This window comes from Cucumis sativus, chromosome 7 (genome assembly GCF_000004075.3).
Source record: "Cucumis sativus cultivar 9930 chromosome 7, Cucumber_9930_V3, whole genome shotgun sequence".
In the NCBI taxonomy this organism is placed as follows: domain Eukaryota; kingdom Viridiplantae; phylum Streptophyta; class Magnoliopsida; order Cucurbitales; family Cucurbitaceae; genus Cucumis; species Cucumis sativus.
In genome coordinates, this window is record NC_026661.2 from 17612378 (window position 1) to 17630019 (window position 17642).

General features: G+C 31.9%; 3 protein-coding genes across 11 annotated transcripts; 1 reads left to right on the forward strand and 2 right to left on the reverse strand.

The window, feature by feature from the left end:
* Positions 1 to 248: 248 nt before the first annotated feature.
* On the reverse strand, positions 249 to 5028 carry LOC101209713 (pentatricopeptide repeat-containing protein At2g03880, mitochondrial). Of its 9 annotated transcripts, none has more exons than XM_011660997.2 (3): positions 4731 to 5028; positions 4100 to 4218; positions 249 to 3424 (listed from the first exon to the last, which is right to left on the reverse strand). In XM_011660997.2, exon 3 carries the CDS (start codon positions 3398 to 3400, stop codon positions 431 to 433), a length of 2970 nt encoding a protein of 989 aa, XP_011659299.1. In that variant the 5' UTR covers positions 3401 to 3424; positions 4100 to 4218; positions 4731 to 5028; the 3' UTR covers positions 249 to 430. The 9 variants fall into 9 exon arrangements, with proteins under 9 accessions (XP_011659299.1, XP_011659298.1, XP_031745037.1 ...); XM_011660996.2 differs by having other exon boundaries at positions 249 to 3442; XM_031889177.1 differs by having other exon boundaries at positions 249 to 3426; positions 4077 to 4218.
* Positions 5029 to 10357: 5329 nt separating this feature from the next.
* Positions 10358 to 12106, forward strand: LOC101203661. The gene has a single exon (XM_004146930.3). It carries the CDS (start codon positions 10969 to 10971, stop codon positions 11926 to 11928), a length of 960 nt encoding a protein of 319 aa, XP_004146978.2. The 5' UTR covers positions 10358 to 10968; the 3' UTR covers positions 11929 to 12106.
* A 2470-nt stretch (positions 12107 to 14576) lies between these two features.
* LOC101209956 (COMPASS-like H3K4 histone methylase component WDR5B) lies at positions 14577 to 17472 on the reverse strand. The gene is made up of 2 exons (XM_011660998.2): positions 16738 to 17472; positions 14577 to 15268 (listed from the first exon to the last, which is right to left on the reverse strand). Exons 1-2 carry the CDS (start codon positions 17386 to 17388, stop codon positions 14978 to 14980), a joined length of 942 nt encoding a protein of 313 aa, XP_011659300.1. The 5' UTR covers positions 17389 to 17472; the 3' UTR covers positions 14577 to 14977.
* Positions 17473 to 17642: the final 170 nt, after the last annotated feature.

Sequence of the window (17642 nt, forward strand, 5' to 3'; positions counted from 1 at the left end):
TTTGAGTTTCAGCTATCATTAACTTACTGTACATTAAGTGATCATTGTAACAAATAATTTATTTAATGATTCACAAGACTGTGGATGAGGATTCAAATGCAAATAGTAGGAGAAAAATGAGCTCACAAAAAATATACCTGGATAGACATCACCCTTAAAAGAAACCAAGTTACTTAAGTGCAGAAACTGTGATGGGTTGAACAACCTTCCTCAGTATTAAAACTATTTTTTCAAAGAACAAACACAAGTTTTACGTGGAAATCCTAGTTGAAGGAGAAAAACCACGGTGCAAATCTCTCTTATTATTTTATTATGTTAATAAATTATACAAGGGGGGAAATAAATAGACTACAAGGAAAAAAAAGAATATTAGGTTAAATCTTTGGGCCAAGGCCACTAAATCTAACAAAAAAATCTATAGGAAGCCACATCACCAAAAATCATTACACGAGCAAGCACCATTCTTGAAATGGTGGAATCTACGAACATCACGAACAACTATTTCTTGATTGGTGATACTTGATATATGCTTCATGACATCATGGCAATCTCTACAAATACGTAAATTTTTAAAAATACGAATTTTTTTCTCTGAGCTAGTACTTATAAGTGCAAAACCAAGGGCCAGTCTTTCACTGTGAAATCGAAGGTTTTCCTTTTTTTCTGTTTCTCCAACATTATGAAGCACGTATTCAGTTTTAGGCACATATTGTATAGATGCCAACTCTCTATCAAGCTCATCTAGCTTTAGATGTATTTCCTGAATTTGCGGATGTGAATAATCATGAGACACAAATGTGTGAACTTGTCCATTTGCTTCAACCCAACTACACCCTGGTTCCTTTTTAACTCCTTTACTAGACATCAAACTCCGAACTCTTTTGACATCATCCCACCTTCCTTCTGTCGCAAAAATATTTGAGAGTAATATATAACTTGACTCCTCCTCCGGTTGAAGCTCAAAGAGTTTGTTTGCAGCTTTCTCCCCCAGTACTAAATTGTTGTGCATTTTGCTTGCTCCAAGGACAGTCTCCCAAATAAGTGCATTTTGTGATAGTTGCATTTTCTGAATGAAATCTTCAAGCTCATCAAATTTTCCCACTCGGCCTAGAATATCAACCATACAAGCGCAATGATCTACGGTAGGAGAAATACCAAAGTCTCTGTACATAGAGTTAAAATGTTCTTTTCCCTCTTCAACTAATCCTTGGTGACTGCATGCAGAAAGAATGCCTGTAAAGGTGACCCCATCCGGCGATATGCCTTCATCTAACATCATCCTAAAGGCCGTGAGAGCTTTATTGCCTTGCCCATTTTGTGCATATCCACATATAATGGTGTTCCATGCGATTGTATCTCGCCTAATCAAAGCTTCAAATAACGCTTCAGCTTCTTCCATACAACCACATTTCGCATACATGTCAACAAGGGCACTACCAACAAACATATCACTTACGTGTCCACTCTTGAAAACCATAGAATGAAGTTGCTGTCCACCTTCTAGAGAAGCCAAAGAAGAGCAACCACTCAAACAGCCAGCGAGTGTGAACTCGTTTGGCTTTACACCTTCTTGTTGCATTTGTCTGAAATAATTAAGAGCCTTTTCCCCCTGGTTTGTCTGTGCATAATTAGTAATGATAACCGTCCAAGTAAAAAGATCCCTAACACTCAACCTATTGAAAGCTACATCAGCATCTTCCAAGTACATACATTTGGCATACATGTCAATCAGAGCTGTACAAACAAAATTATTATCGTCCAGCTGGTTTTTAATTATATGTGCATGTACTTGCCTCCCATAGTGCACATCAAAAAGACAAGAACATGATCCTAAAATACTAATAAAAGTATACATGTTCGGAATAAAACCTTCCTCTAACATGTGATAAAAGATAGTAAGCGGACGATCATACATTCCGCAATCATGAAGACCCGATAAATATGCATTCCATGAAATCAAATCTCGGTCAACCATTGACTCATACAACTTCGTACCGTCATGCACACATCCATTTTTCATGTACATCGTGACCAATGCATTGCTGACTGCTACATCAGTTTCAAATCCATATTTCCAAACACAAGCATGGATGCTTTGGCCATATTGCAAGTTTCCCGTATTTGTAGCAGCACTTAGAAGGCTGCAAATAGTATACTGATTTGGTAGTGTATCACCCAACCGCATTAAGTGAAATAACTTAATTGATTCCTCACTTTGTCCTTGCTGATCAAGGCATGTAATCAGGGCACTCCAAACCACTATATCAGGCTTTTTAATCGTCTTAAATACTCCTATTGCATCAATTGCAAGCCCGCATTTTGAGTACATATCTACCAATCCACAACCTATGAATTCATTGCCTTCGTACCCACATTTGATAATCAAGGAATGGATTACCTGCCCTTGTTTTAAATTTTTGGAATTTGCACAACCCTTGAGAACAGTAGTTAAAGTGAACTCGTTACACTTCACATCTAATTCCATCATACTACAAAATAATTTCAAGACTCCAGTTACATCACCCCTTTGAGCATAACCATTGAGTAGAACATTCCATGTCACATCATTTTGCTCAGGCATACCAATAAACATTTTAGATGCAAGTTCAATCTCTCCGCACTTAGCATAAAGGTCAACAAGTGCAGATCCAACAAACAAATCTAGTAACAATCCTAGCTTAAAAGCTTGGGCATGCATCTGCTTTCCAAGATCTAAAGCCATGCATAAAGAACATGCTTTTAATCCAGTAGCTAGAGTGAACTCGTTGGGCATGATTCCTTCATTTTGCATCTCCTGAAATAAATAAATACTATCATTAGCAAACCCTTCTGCTACAAGGCCTTGAATTAATGCCGTCCAAGAAACAACATCACGATCAGGCATTTTAGCAAGCACTAATCGAGCGTATGCAGAGTACCTGCACTTTGCATATACATTCACCAACGAAACCCACAAATGGGAATCTGGATTAATTACATCCTTCACAATAAGCCCATGAATGGCTTTAGCAACACCCAAAGATCGTTTTGATGCACATTCACGCAACATACTCGAATAATATTTCAACTTCTTCTTGCTACTCCAGCATACTTGATTTCCCTTAGCATCTTCAGTCTTTTGGTGTTCAAAGTTAAATCTATATGGGAAATTATGAACCACATTTTTAAATTCACAACCAAATTGGCCTTTTGACATTGAAATTCCAATAGAGTCGGAAGGACACCTGGGATCTAGTTGTACCTTGAAACTACTCCGTCGAATGGGAAAGAACAAAAATCTAGTGGTATTTTGAAACTTGTTGGAGAATTGAGGCGAACTGTGTAACCAACTTGATATCAACAGATTTTGAAACTGAAGAGGTGAACCATGAATTCTCATAGCGATGAAGTTTCGGTCCATCAATTCAAACAAAAAGAATTCCTCCTACAACAAAACCAAATTCTGCAAACATCATTCAAAGAGGAAAAATATCAATACTTTGAAGCTCAAGTACAGAAAAAACAATGACATGTGAGCAACTAATGGTGTTTTAGGGTTCTATTACAAAGAACAACTTTACCTGTACCAACGCAATCATACAAAATCCTTGTTAGAAACGATGCATGATCGTGTCTATCAAGTAACGTGGGCGACAGGATAGATCAAAGCTATTTGAAGTGGGTAAAAAGAAAAAACACCATTCTTAAAAGACCTAAATCAGATATACTCTCCAACAAATGCTTCTCGACAACAGATTGCTTAAGCCCAAAAATTCAGAATTGAAATGTAGTGATGTTTCTAATTTATAAAAGCTTTCTTGATAGATACCTCATACACTTCAAGGAACACATATCAATGCTAAAATAGATAAAAAGCCAAACAAACGTGTTTACCACATCAATAACCTTTCCTGAACCCACAAACCATTCATTTAACTTGTAAAACTGAAAAAGCAAATAAAGGTAAAAAAAAAAAAAAAAAAAAAAACACTCTATTGTAAGGTAAGAGAAAGTTCATTACTGGAAACAGCAAACATTCACATAGTTGCAATACTTTTCATGGTAATAGGAAGCTTTCGACTAATTCTAAACAGTCTCGAGAGAAGAGGTAGAAGATCACCTCCTTCGTTATGACTCCAGAAACCCAATAATGAGAAGTGACATAAAAAACAGGATTGTTCCAAAACAGAGAAACCAGACCACCACAGGAATTCAAAAACTCTTTGGGAGACTTTAACTCTGAAATGAAGAAAAGGGTAAGCTGTAAATGGTGAAAAAAAGTGAATAAAATTGTAAATTTAACCAATAAATGAAAGGAGGGGCAGAGGCCGAAACTAGAAATTGGGAGAATCAATGAAGCAGAAATTAATGAAATAAAAGAGTTGAAAACTTTAAGCTTACCAGTGCGAGGAGAAGTATAATAGAAAAGAATGAGCAGTGAAATAAGATGATGAATGACGGATAAGTAGTATTATCATCTATTATGCGTATGAACCGCAAAGGCTCGAAGCTTAGATGGAGGAAGAGAGGGAAATGAATACAATGTTTTGAAGAGAGAAAAGAAATATCAGGATGAATATGAATTTCTACAAATTATATTATATTTTTTAAATGCTTTTAATTAGCTAAATTAATTAAGTTTAAGTCCAAAAAACAAACACGATATTTAAACCTATCAAAGAAAGAGAGAGAACCGAACCGAACTAATTTTCCAAGCAGACCAAACCGGCGGGTTAAATTTAAATCCTCACCAGGCGGGACAAAACTGGGTGTGTGTAAGCGAGAGAAATCAACGGAGCAGTCGAAGGATAAGGCAAGGGAAGTGGAGGATGGGGCGGTAATATGTCTTCTTCCGCCGCATTGTAATATTAGAGAGAAAGAAGGGACTTGTAGGAGCGAGGGTTAGCCACCGAAATATAACTGGAGGAAGGGTTGGAGAAACGTTCGTTGCAGGGAGCTACGATCCACGACGACGGCAGTTTGGGCATGGGAACAACAATGTTCGGCGGTTGATGGCGGGAGGAGGAAAAGGAGGTTGTAGCTATAAAAATTAGGTTTATTTATTTATTTATTATTATAGCTATAAAAATTCAAACAAAACCCAAATCCTGGCAACATATCTATGTATATTCCCCAACTAATTAAATGGGCTTGTTTAGCCCATTAACCACTACGATTTGGACTCAACAGCCTAATTCTAACTAATAATTGGGCCTTTAAATTAGCCACTACTGGCCCATTATATTTATAGAAAAAAAAATAGATACTTTTTCTTTTTCAGATAAATCATAAATGATCATTTATTCATCGACGAAAACACACCGTAATGTGAAATCTAGAAGCCATTAATTGTAATAATGGAAGAAATTCTGGTGAACGGCAAGGATTCTAATTTAAGTATTTTTATATATTATATATGTATAGTTAAGCCATAATCAGTCAAAGGAATGAAGAATTTTCAAGTATGAATCATAGTAAAATACAATATATTCAAATTGAAATTGAAATTTGAAAGTTAAACAAGATATTTGAAAATTCAATAAATAACTAAATAGATTTCATAAAAGTAGATGAGTTAGGGTGTTTGTGTAAAGAAGGAAAAACATTCACACTACTTTATAATTACAAAATAATATAAAGTTTAAGAATATCTTTTATCTGAAATGGAGTGAAAATGAAAATTTTGGACGGTAAAAAAAATATATATTCACAATAATTTATTTAATTTTACGGTGAAATTATGTGAAAATTTTAAATTAAGTTTAAATAAATGTACTTTTTTTATACTAACAATCAATTTTTTCATCTCACACTTTAATTGCAATACCATGTAAAAGAAGCAGGACAATGATAAAACTTATAAATGACATTATCATGTAAAAGAATAAAATTGGAAGAAGAAAAAAAGCTTGAACAAAGCCTATAAAATTCTTAGATGCTTAAGTGAGTTGGCAAAACTATATGGTAAAGAATTATTAGGTACCACAACAATATTCATCCACTACTTTTAAAAGTGAGAGGACATATCATAATGGCATTACTTTTTATCATAACTAAAATACCTGTATGATACATAATACACAATTCAATATTAATTCTAGAAGCTAATTAAGAATATGTGCCCTCCTTTGACTTGACTTGTTTAGTATGAAAGTGTTCTAAAGGGTTATTTGTTGTCCAACATATCAAACTCTTTGTATTGTTACAACAGAACGCCATATTTAAAATGAGTATTAATAACGTATTTTTCATCGTATCGTCGGTTTATATATATGTTTGTTTGCTATATGTTGTTTTATCTTAAAAACCAACCATAATTCTCATATATTAGATAAGTTTGTTCAACTTGTATCACATGATTTAGAATATTGCATTATTGTTGAGATTTGTAGGTACTTCTCAAGTCTTGCAATTCTAAAGATGAGTATAAAACAACTTGTCGTATTAAACACTATATATTCTCATTCAAACGTGTTAAGTTATTTGAGCTAGGATGAACATTGTTGATTATTCCACATATCATGGTTGAGACGCATCACATTATCATCTAAATACTCAAAGCTTTTACCTACAACAATGACACAAATTAATTTTTTAATTTAAATAATGGTAAAAATATACTCACTTTTGTGAGATTGTAGACCTTTTAATTTCAACTTTTCAAAAGTGATATTTTTTTTTACTTTAAAAATAGACACGCCATAACCACAGGTAAGTGATCCTTTTTAACATACTTTTGGATTAGGTAATATATATATATATAAGTGGGAGTGGGAATTAAATTAAAATTTCAAATTTATCCTTTGATTCAAGTGGGAATAAATCTCAAATCAAACCCTTTTCCATTATCCAATCAACTTTCATCCACTTGTTATAAACACAGAAGATAAATTCTTCTATTTTGATCATATTACCAAAAAGCAAAAACACTAAACAAGAGAAAAAGAAGAAAATTCTCTCAATAAAACAAAACATGAGGGGATAGGGAAAAAAAAACAGGAAAAGAGGAAAAGCACAAGATCATCATCAAAATCATATATCTTCCAAAGAGTAATGAAATTAATTTAGTTTGACCCAAAAACATTAGTAAAAGGAATCAAAATGAAACAAAGAAAATATGACAAAAGAAAAAACATAACATAACATTTAATTAACTTGACTTCACACATTAGAGATATGCATGGAATTGACCCAAACCCAAGTTGTTGATTGCCAGAAAAGGTAATGGAAAATGCAAAAAAGAAACATAAAAATAGATGTATGAGATATTATTATTATTATTTAAGCAGAGAGAGGCCATCCCTTGAAGATGAATTGAATGTCACATGTTATGTTTGAAATGAGAGAGAGGAGTTGGAGCTTTCATTCACATGGCAAACCCACATGTGGTATGAGCTGTTTGTGTGTATGAAAACAAATATTATGGGGTTGGGGGAACTGTGTATAGGCTGGGGCAAACCCCATTGCAACTTTCAAACCCTTCAATTAATTTGTAGTTTTTGTTGGTTGGGTCGATAATAATTTTCATATGTTCGTTATGATTTCCGTTCAAAATTTGTTCAATTACAATCTTTCATTCATATCTTTAAATTTGATTTGTTTTGGTAGTTGATTGATATATGTAACTGGTATTTGTTGTCGTTGTATTCATTTTGTAAAAAAAGAATTATATTTAATTGTAGTATAGTAAGATTATGTCTTCATATATACCTACATATGTTCATGCTCTCTTTTCTTTCTTTTGTCACAATAGCACTATTTAGGATTATTGTGGACCCAAAATTAAAGTAAAAATAATTTCAGTGTATTATTTGTTGTTGTTTATTATATTTTAAAGAGAATGTGATTGTTGTACTCCTAATGAAACTTATACCTCGTGTATATATGTTCTTACTAGCTAAGTAAAGTTAGTCAATTGTGCAATGTCACATTTTTGTTTGTTGTTCGAAATGTGATAGGAGGTAGATTTTGATGAGAGAAGTACATACGGTAGCTTTTTTCCTTGGGGACGACTTTTTCTTTAAGTTGTGTGGAGTGCAATATGATCGTTTCTAAGTTAAATCTTAAATTCTTAGTTCTTCCATTTTTGATTTTTGTCTGTGTTTTGACTTTAGATTATTAAATGTAATTCTCTTTATTGTAATTTAATATCTTTATAAAATAATAACAATATATACAAACAAAATATCACTTGATACTATACTAAATAATTGTGAATGGAAGAAGTACGAACACAATTGAAATTAAAATTTTAGTAATTCGTGAGACGGGATTACACAAGTTTTTTCATTCTAAATAGCTTAATTAAATATGTATTTATAATTTTCTTTATTTATTAATTGAGAAGGGCTTTTATTTTATTTAATTTGAGAAAGAGAGGGTTCCTTGAATTTAAAGAATAAAGGAGGGATGTTCATGAATATGTGAATGATGGAAGACTTTCTTGAATTTCAAGAGTGTTTGTAACTTTACGAGAGATGTTTAATTAAATATACAACAACAGTCTCCAAAATTGATTGGGTTTGATGAGGAAAATCCCAAAAATAAATAAATGATTATTCAAATTTCAAAATGGATTTCTATTTTCTAGTTTTCCAGTTTTTATTTATTTTATTTTATTTTCTAAATAATAAAACTTAAAAGACCAACTCTTTTTCCATATATTTATTTATATATATAATTTATTTAGGGTCATTTTCTATAAATATCTGCCAACCCAATTAATAACTAAAAGATAAAAGAAATCAAAATTAGATAGATCACCAAATTAATCGTTTAATTAGAATAAAAATTTATGGTTGAAAATAGTTCTTAAAAAAAATTATGGCCAAAAAAGGGATAATAGTATTTTAGAGTCTAATCTTTTTTCTAAAAAAAAATCTAAAGTGGTTTTCATTCCTCACAATAGATACATATTAACGTGAAAATAGATAATATATTAAAACTTAATTGCCACAACACACGAAATTATAAACTAGTATCATATTTTATGTACCGAATTAATATTTAAAAGATAAAATTAGATGTGTTGTTGATAAATAGTAGGAATAATTATTAGGTTTGAATAGAAGGTTTAGGGGTAAAAGCTATTTTTCTTTAATTATGTGTACTAATTGAACCACGTTAAATTAATTGAATTGGTTGAACAAGGGAAAAGGATTTGAAAGATATGGCCCAATGGAGAGTGTTAGATGGAGAGAAAAGAGGTCACTATGTCTTCAAAATTTAATGTTGATGTTTAAGGCTTATGTTCAATTTCTAGAGTGAGAATACTTCGTTTTATTTAATTTCTTTCTCTCACTCGTATGGATAGATATAATCAATTGATGCTAAGAGTTGGTCATCTATTGTCGAGAACATGTTTGAATCGTGTTTTAGATAGTTTTCTCAAGCAAGATGTGTACTAATTGATAATTTGTGCCGTGCACGTGAAATATATACTTTTAGATTTGTAAATATATAGAAAAAATTTAAAAACATTTTTAATTTATGGAATGACATTTTACATTATTTAAGTGAATAGTTGTGTCTATTTATTACGTTTTACATTATATTGTTTACGTTTTACGTTTTACGATTTTAGTTGTCAAAACTAAAAAGAAAATTTAAGAAAATGGACAAAAAGTCGTAATCTTTTTCTATGTTTTGATTGTAATTATTATGCTTTTTTTTTCTTTTACCTTAACTGGGAAACAATAGAAATCATTACATCTAATGACAGATTATTAAAACTTCAAAGGGTGGGAAAATGATAAGCTCTTCTTTTTCTCTTTTAGAATTATGCCAAAAACAAAAACAAAAACTTACTTAAAAGTTTTTCAATTTGTAATATTTTTATTTATCGAAAAAAATTGAATCCTTGACTAAGAAGGATAAAATAAATTTGATAAATATATTAAACAATGTGTGTTGATAGAATTAAAAAAGTGTGAATTAATTGAATTTATAAATTCGAAAATTGAAAACAAAAAAATTTAGATGGTTGATTGATTGGTTTGGTATTGATTGATTTTGTCCATTTGAGTCAACTTTATTCACTTCAATAGCATTTTATTTTGGTTCAATTAACTTTGATAGCTCTGTTTAACTATTTCCTAACTTTTCTCTTCAAAAAATAAATAAATTCCAAGATATTTTATGAGTTTAAATTCTATATAGTTGATGTTATTTTTGAGAGCTATAAATGATTAAAGAAAATACATATGAAAAAACTTTTAAATTCCATATGTTGATGTCAGTCAAAGAATGTTCATAATCATTCCATTAGTTATTCTCTTAACATATATCTATATATATATATAAGTTTATGTTCTGCTAATATATCTTAAGTTTATTTAACTAATATCCATTTACATTTAGATTATAGATTTTGTAATTTGTGTGAAATATATTTTTAAACTTTTAAAAGTTTTTAAAATACCATAATAAGAATATTTTTATTGTTAGTTTTGGATGAAATAGTTAAGGTTTGGTTTGTAAAAAAGGAAAAAAGGGAATGAAATTGAAGTGGGAAGTTGAGGCATGGAGGATGGTATTGAAGCTAAGTTGGGGAGTATTCAAATTTTTGGAAATGGCAGCCAAGTAGGTCGTGAGCAAAAGATTGAAGCTGGAAAGCCTTAGTTGGGTTTCCCAAAATTGGAGATAGAGCAGTAGTATCAAGAGGTATTGAAAATGGGAATAGCATCAAGGAGCAGAGTAGGTATATTCATTCATAAAAGTGGGGGTACATCGGGAGTGCATTGAGAGAATGACTTTGGAGCTTTAGAAGAGAAAAAACAAAAGGGGTAAAATTCGGGAAAAATCCCAATTCCTTTTTGCTCCCATTTCCCTTTCACTTCATATAAATAAATCCCTCTCTCTCTCTCTCTCAATCTTTCCCAAGAAACCCATATCCTAATCTTCAACCAATTCCCCCCTTTCTCAACTTCATCAAACCCACAACTACATTCTTAACAATTCAATTCTAATTTTGTTATCTCTCTTGTTACTATGAAGGATTTTCCTTCTTGTTTCGGCGAAAATGGTGTTCAAATTGCAGATTCCTCCTCCTCCTCCTCCTCATCTTCTTCTTCTTCCAGTATCACCAAAGCCGCTCAAAACTTAGTCACCTGCGTCTACCAGTGCAGATTACACAGCCAATTAAGCTTCATCGTCTTAACATGGACCAAGCATTTGATGGGACAAGCCCTCTCTCTTCAGATCCAAAATTCCACAAATCAATCCCTCTGTAAACTCGATATCAAGCCATGGCTGTTCTCCAAGAAGAAAGGTTCTAAGATTTTCGACGTCCATTCCACCAAAATGGAGATACATTGGGACTTAACAAACGCAAAATTCGGCTGTGGACCAGAACCAGAGGAAGGATTCTTCGTGGCTGTAGTATTCAATCGAGAACTCATATTCTTCATCGGCGATTCACCATCCGAAGCTTCAAAGAAAACGGCGGCTGTTTCCACCGCAGCGGCGGTGTTTGTGGCGAGGAGAGAACATGTATTCGGGAAGAAATTGTACTCAGCGAAGGCGCAATTCAGCGAGAGAGGGGAAACACATAATGTATCGATTGAATGTGATACAAGTGGGGGTTTGAAGGAACCGAGTCTGGTGATACGAATTGATAGCAAAACGGCGATGCAGATCAAGAGGTTGAAATGGAAATTTAGAGGAAATGATAGGATTGTGGTGGATGGAATTCCAGTAGAGGTGATGTGGGATGTGCATAATTGGTTGTTTGGGAATTCTGGTGCTCTCAGTAGTGCTGTGTTCATGTTTCAAACACACAAGAGTAGTGGAAGCCATACCCAATCATCATCATCATCATCATCATCTCTCTTAAATTCTTCTTCCTCATCTTCTTCATCTTCTTCTTCATATTGTCAACAACAGATTAAGGATTCAAAGTTGCAAGGTTTAGATTTCTCCTTGATTTTATATGCTTGGAGGAATGAATGAATACAGAAAATAGTTTTATCAATCACTGATAAACAAAGTGATTTTTTTAAAAAAATTATTATCTTTTTTAGGGTTATAAATTGTTTGTACACCTTAATTAAATGGTGTGTGTTTGTGTTATAGTTCTCATTAAATTTTCATTGATTCCATACATATATGATATCAAAATTTGCATACTCTTTATTCTAATTTGGGTTTAAATTGCATAACAAAAGTGCATCTTAACCCACATTTTCACACCTTTTACTTTTTAATTTTAAATTTTAGGTTTGCCTTATTCCCTACACATCTCTATGAAAATCAGAATAATTTTGAAAAATAGCACGATGGCAGTGTATAGATTTGAATTTCGAACTTTTTAGTTAAGTTATATTTTATACCGGTTGAATTATGTTGAGTGATGCTTCCTAATTTAATAGCACCGACAACAACTTTGAGAGTAAGTTCTTTTTTTTTCTCATCTCAAGCTCACTCAAAGTTTGAATCGTTAAAAGATTTTATTATATGTTGTAAATATTTTGTTTATGAGTGTCTATCAGTATTTATTATTTATGTTTATGAGTGTCTATCAATATTTTGTTTATGGTTGAATTATGTTTATGAGTGTCTATCCGTATTTATTATTTATAGAATTTAAATATTTTATTATATGTTGTAAATATTTTGTCAAATTTACTACTTTTTATAATTTCTCGAAAAAAAAAATTCTAAACTTTTTAAACTTTTGACAAATTTAGAAATTCTTTCAGATAAAGATACAATCAATATCAAGAAGAGCTTAGAAAAATCACATTTAAAGGTTTTTTTTTCTCATAAACATTAAAGAGCCTGAAAGGTGAGCGAGAAATATTTTTTAGAGCAAAAACGTTTGTATTGGATTTGCTTTCAAAACGAAAGAAACAATAATCTAGTTTATCTACGTTAGTCCATTAGACCATTTTCAATATTGATCAATGTAGTCTCTCAAAAATAGAAAAGAATAATACTTTGATTATGTATTTGGAAAAGATTTCAACAATTTTGTAATTTAAAATAATTTCCAAAACAATTTGTACTTGGTTGTGAAATAAAATTTTCAACATAATTGTCTCTAATCTTTTTGTACAAATTCCTTCAACATGAAGCTTTGACTTCACATTGATGTTGCTTAAAATCAACATGTAGTATCCTAAAAATTTAAAAACACAGAGTATTCGCTTTAAGAAACTATAAATTTTTAATTTGCCTAAGTGAGAACTCGTTTTTTTTGTTAAAATAAATAAATGAGTATGTAGTGGTAAATTAAAAAAAAAGAATAAATCATAAAGCTTAAATGAGTATTTTTTTTTCTTTATATACCATGTTGTTTATTGTTACATTTCCAACATTTAAATTATTATAATATTGAACTTTTTGATCAAATTTTTAAAATGCCCATTTTAAAAACGGTACCATATAAAAAGTTAAAGATTTATTTGGCAAAAAAAAAATGTTAAAATTTTATTAAACTTATTTAATATTTAAAATTTTATTATAAATGAAAATAAGAAAATTTGCTTGCTTCAATAATTTAAATTGGATATATTTTGTTGGTTTGAATGACAACAATTTCACAAACTAACGAGAATAAGAAAAATTGTTTTAGATAACGAAATTGAAAATACTTACGAATAGAAGAAAATTTTACTTTAAAAGATAGATTGCAATAAATCTATATTGAAATTTAGCAGGTAGAAAATAATTTTTTTTATTATATATGTAAATAAGAAGCTAATTTTATTGTATTCTAAAACGTCTATAATAATGATAATTCAAACCTAATTATCATAATATAATAGTTTTATGAACCATACCTATTTCATTACCTCCTACAGTGTAAACTCAATCCAACCAAATTTTCTTAATCTAATCCATATGTCAATTGGGCTTTAATTTTGATGCAAAGGCTCACTCCATTCTAATGAACGACGGAGTCCGCCACCCTATGCGGTAGTTAAACGGCCAACAACCACTTCATAAAAGAGAAATTTTAGTGGGCTACCTAAAATAACAAAAACAAAGCTCTTTTCATCAATCACCCCTAATCATTTTTTCCCAACTAACCTTCTTCTAAAACTCACACCAATTTTAATTTAATAATAAATATAAAAATTATATATGATCCTAATCGAAATTATCTATTATTTAAGCATGTTTTGAAAAACAAATTTTAACTCAAATTTGGTAAAAGAAAATATTTAAAAACTTGGTTGTATTTTTAGATGGTGACTAAAACTTCTTTAAGAAATTGAAAAAAATAAATTTAATTTGAAAATGTTAGAAAATAAAATAAAGTTTTGGTTTTAAAAACTTATTTGATTTTTTAAGGCAATGACATAAAATAAAAGATAGATCAACAAATTCATAAAATAGAATAGGTGTTTTTAGTATTTGAAAAATAAACTTTCAATAAAAATAAACAAGAGAAAATCTAGCAGGTTTAAAATATAGAGAAAATTCATTCATATAGTAAAGTAAAGATAGGTTGTTTTCTCTAAAAAGAAGACTGACTATAGTCTATATGCATGAGGAAATGTTATCCTATAGTATGTCCTATCCTATTTTAGAACCAAAAATATGAGCCAAGTTTGTAATACCACGCTCTTATTAAACTTCTAAAAACTTCCAAGTTTGTAAATAACATAGAATCATTTATTAGGTGAATATTATACTTAGAAAAGTTATTTGTAAGCATTCCTAATTTCTTCAAATAACAAGTACTGCCCAATTTCTGTCTGATTCTGGGCTAAGAATGAATTAAAATTACAACTTTATTATAGCTTTGTTGTTTTTCCTCTACAAATACAATTAATACTAAGCATATGAAACTCTTTACCTGTGTGTCTTTAGTCTTCGTATATACAACTGCCAGTGAAATTGATCAGCGATGCCCAGTTGTTGTCCAGTACACGACGAAAACATTATTCAGCATCAAATTCACATGAAAACGAACCTTCTCTATTGGTTTTAGTTTTGTTTCTTTAACTTGCCTCGGAAGTTAGATATGCAAAGATGATGAAAAATATGGATGTCATGGATCTTGAACCCAAACTCTAACTGATCTATCCCCATCAAGTCCTGCAGATGCAATTTTGTTCTCCGTTGGATGGCAAGACACAGAAATGACAACATCCGTGTGACCTTCGAGTTTCTGAATCATAGTTTTCTGCTGTAGATCCCATATATACACACATTTGTCCTCCGATCCGCTAACAATGTATTTTCCATTGGTGACAGAAAATGTGGACACAACACAATGGACTCGATTTACATGTCCTGTATATATCTTCAAAAACTTTCCAGCTGAGTAGTTCCATAGCTTCTGCACCCACAAAAACAAAAATATGAAATAACAGAAAATGTGAATTTCTAATAAGAAAAGGCATAGACAATTGTATTCAAAATACGAACATGAAGTTGCATTTAATAAGTCTAAGAATACAAACAAAAGTATGTGATGACATCCTCACCCAACAAAATTTAATAGTTTTTCCGCTCCTACTAAGTTGCAAAGAAGGGCTAAATTGATCTAGGCAACAGAACATTCACAACTCTGAATTAATATTTACTTCCATGAAAGTCACAAGCCCCTAAAATTTTTCTAAAAAAATATAAAATAAAATAGAAATTAGCCATCATAACCAAATAGTCTGAGTTTTCCCATCTTATACTTCGGAAAAAGCCTATCCTTTAGGCCTTGGCATTCTGGATTGGAGCCCATTTTTTGTAAAATTGGTTTAGTTTCTGGGTGGCTTCTTTGGTTGAATTTTGTATATTCTTCCATTTATCTCCACGGAAGCTGGTTTTCACATAAAAAAACCATATAGTCTTAACTATGTACTGCATATAGTTCATGGGCTCTTGTAGAACAAATTAAGAAGACGACTAGAACTAACATAACTGCAAATCTTCAAATTGACTAAAGACAGGATAAACTTTAGCTAGATGTTATAGTGTTGATAGATTTGATATTCCAAAAATTGTCTATCAAATACTATAGAGTATGAAAACGCCAGTAAGTGGTCATAATCTCATATCTTGCAGATATAATAAGTTTACAATGATTTCAGAATCTAATTAATCCAGGATTTTCGAACATCCTACTCCTATAAAACCTTACTATCCTAATTCCTAGGCTTCTAATTTGGCTTATCATCAAGAATACAAAGGGATTACTACTCTTCCCAAAACCCCAAATTTATCTGTACTACATCAAAACCTCTGATCTTAAAATGCCACAGTAACTGGTTTGATCAACCACACCACTACATAATTTTTTAATCAATCCCAACCTAATTTCGCTAGGGAAGGTAAAATCTTTAAGAAATCAATCCTCATCTAATTTCCTAAGAAGTTGACAATGTGCACGGTTGCTAGAGACTTAACCAACCCAAAGATGGTTCCCCCTTCGACATTCAAATAAGAACTCATTCAATAACCTTTTATTTTCTTTCCCAACTGTAGATCATCAGATCATGGCAAAGAGATGCAAATGCGTTAGGAAATAAACTATCCCGATATCTCATAGGTGGAGTCTGCACTGTTTGGGGTTAACTGGAATTTCAGGATACAATGGGGTTAAAACAGAAGGAAGGTTTATCAAATTTCATTCTATAAGATACCATTTGAGCATTACCAGCAATCTCACTGAGTTGGATTCAAAAATCAATCAGCCGACAGAATCGTATCATCAAGAAAACAATTTAAACACACACACACACACACACACACACAAAAAAAAAAAAAAAACTAAAACCACAACAAGCACAAGACCTGAGTTTGAGAACTTACAAGGGTATCATTGAGTGTAGCAACAAGTATGAACTTGCCATTAGGAGAGAACTTAGCAAAAGAAACAGCTGGGACTTTATCATCAATAAGAGTCTTCAGGCAAGTCCCACTAGAAGCATCCCAAATCTTACAAGAACCATCATGACTCCCAGAAACAATAAGCGAACCATCACGATTAAAATGAACAGAAGTAACAGGCATAGAATGAGCCCTTATAACATGAAGACACTTCCCAGTCTTCACCTCCCAAATGCGAATAGTCTCATCGAAGGAGCCCGAGACAATAAGATTGGATTGAGGATTGAAATTGACGCAGAATACAAAATCGGAATGGCCTCGTAGGGTTTTGACGCACTCGCCGGTGGGAGAACGGGCGTCCCAGATACGGAGAGTGCGATCGTCGGAGGCGGAGCAAATGTAATGAGAATCGGAAGACCAGGCGAGATCGGAGATGCCTTCAGAATGGCCGACGAGGCGGTGGCGGAGAGTGAGGGAAGAGGAAGACCAGATGATAAGGGTTTTGTCGAGAGAGGCAGAAGCTAAGAGAGTTCCATCGTTGGAGAATTTGACACAGGAGACGGCGCGAGTGTGTGCCGTCAAGGTTTTCAGGTGCCGGTAGGGTTTGTACGGTTGCGTGCCGCCGCTTGCCATGGAACTTACTCGTCCCGACTTGCCTTCTAAAACAATAGGTACAAAGCGATTCTCAAAAACCTCCAAGATTATATGTTATAAGCATTATTTTTGGTGTCTTCCAACTATTTGGATTGATTAGCAAAATAATTTTTATTTCTATATATAAGTAATTTTTTATGTTTAGGGTGGAGTCATTTCCCAATTAATTTTATTTATTTACTTTTTCAAATTTTAAATTTATTAATCTTGTTAAATTCATTTGGTATGTTTAA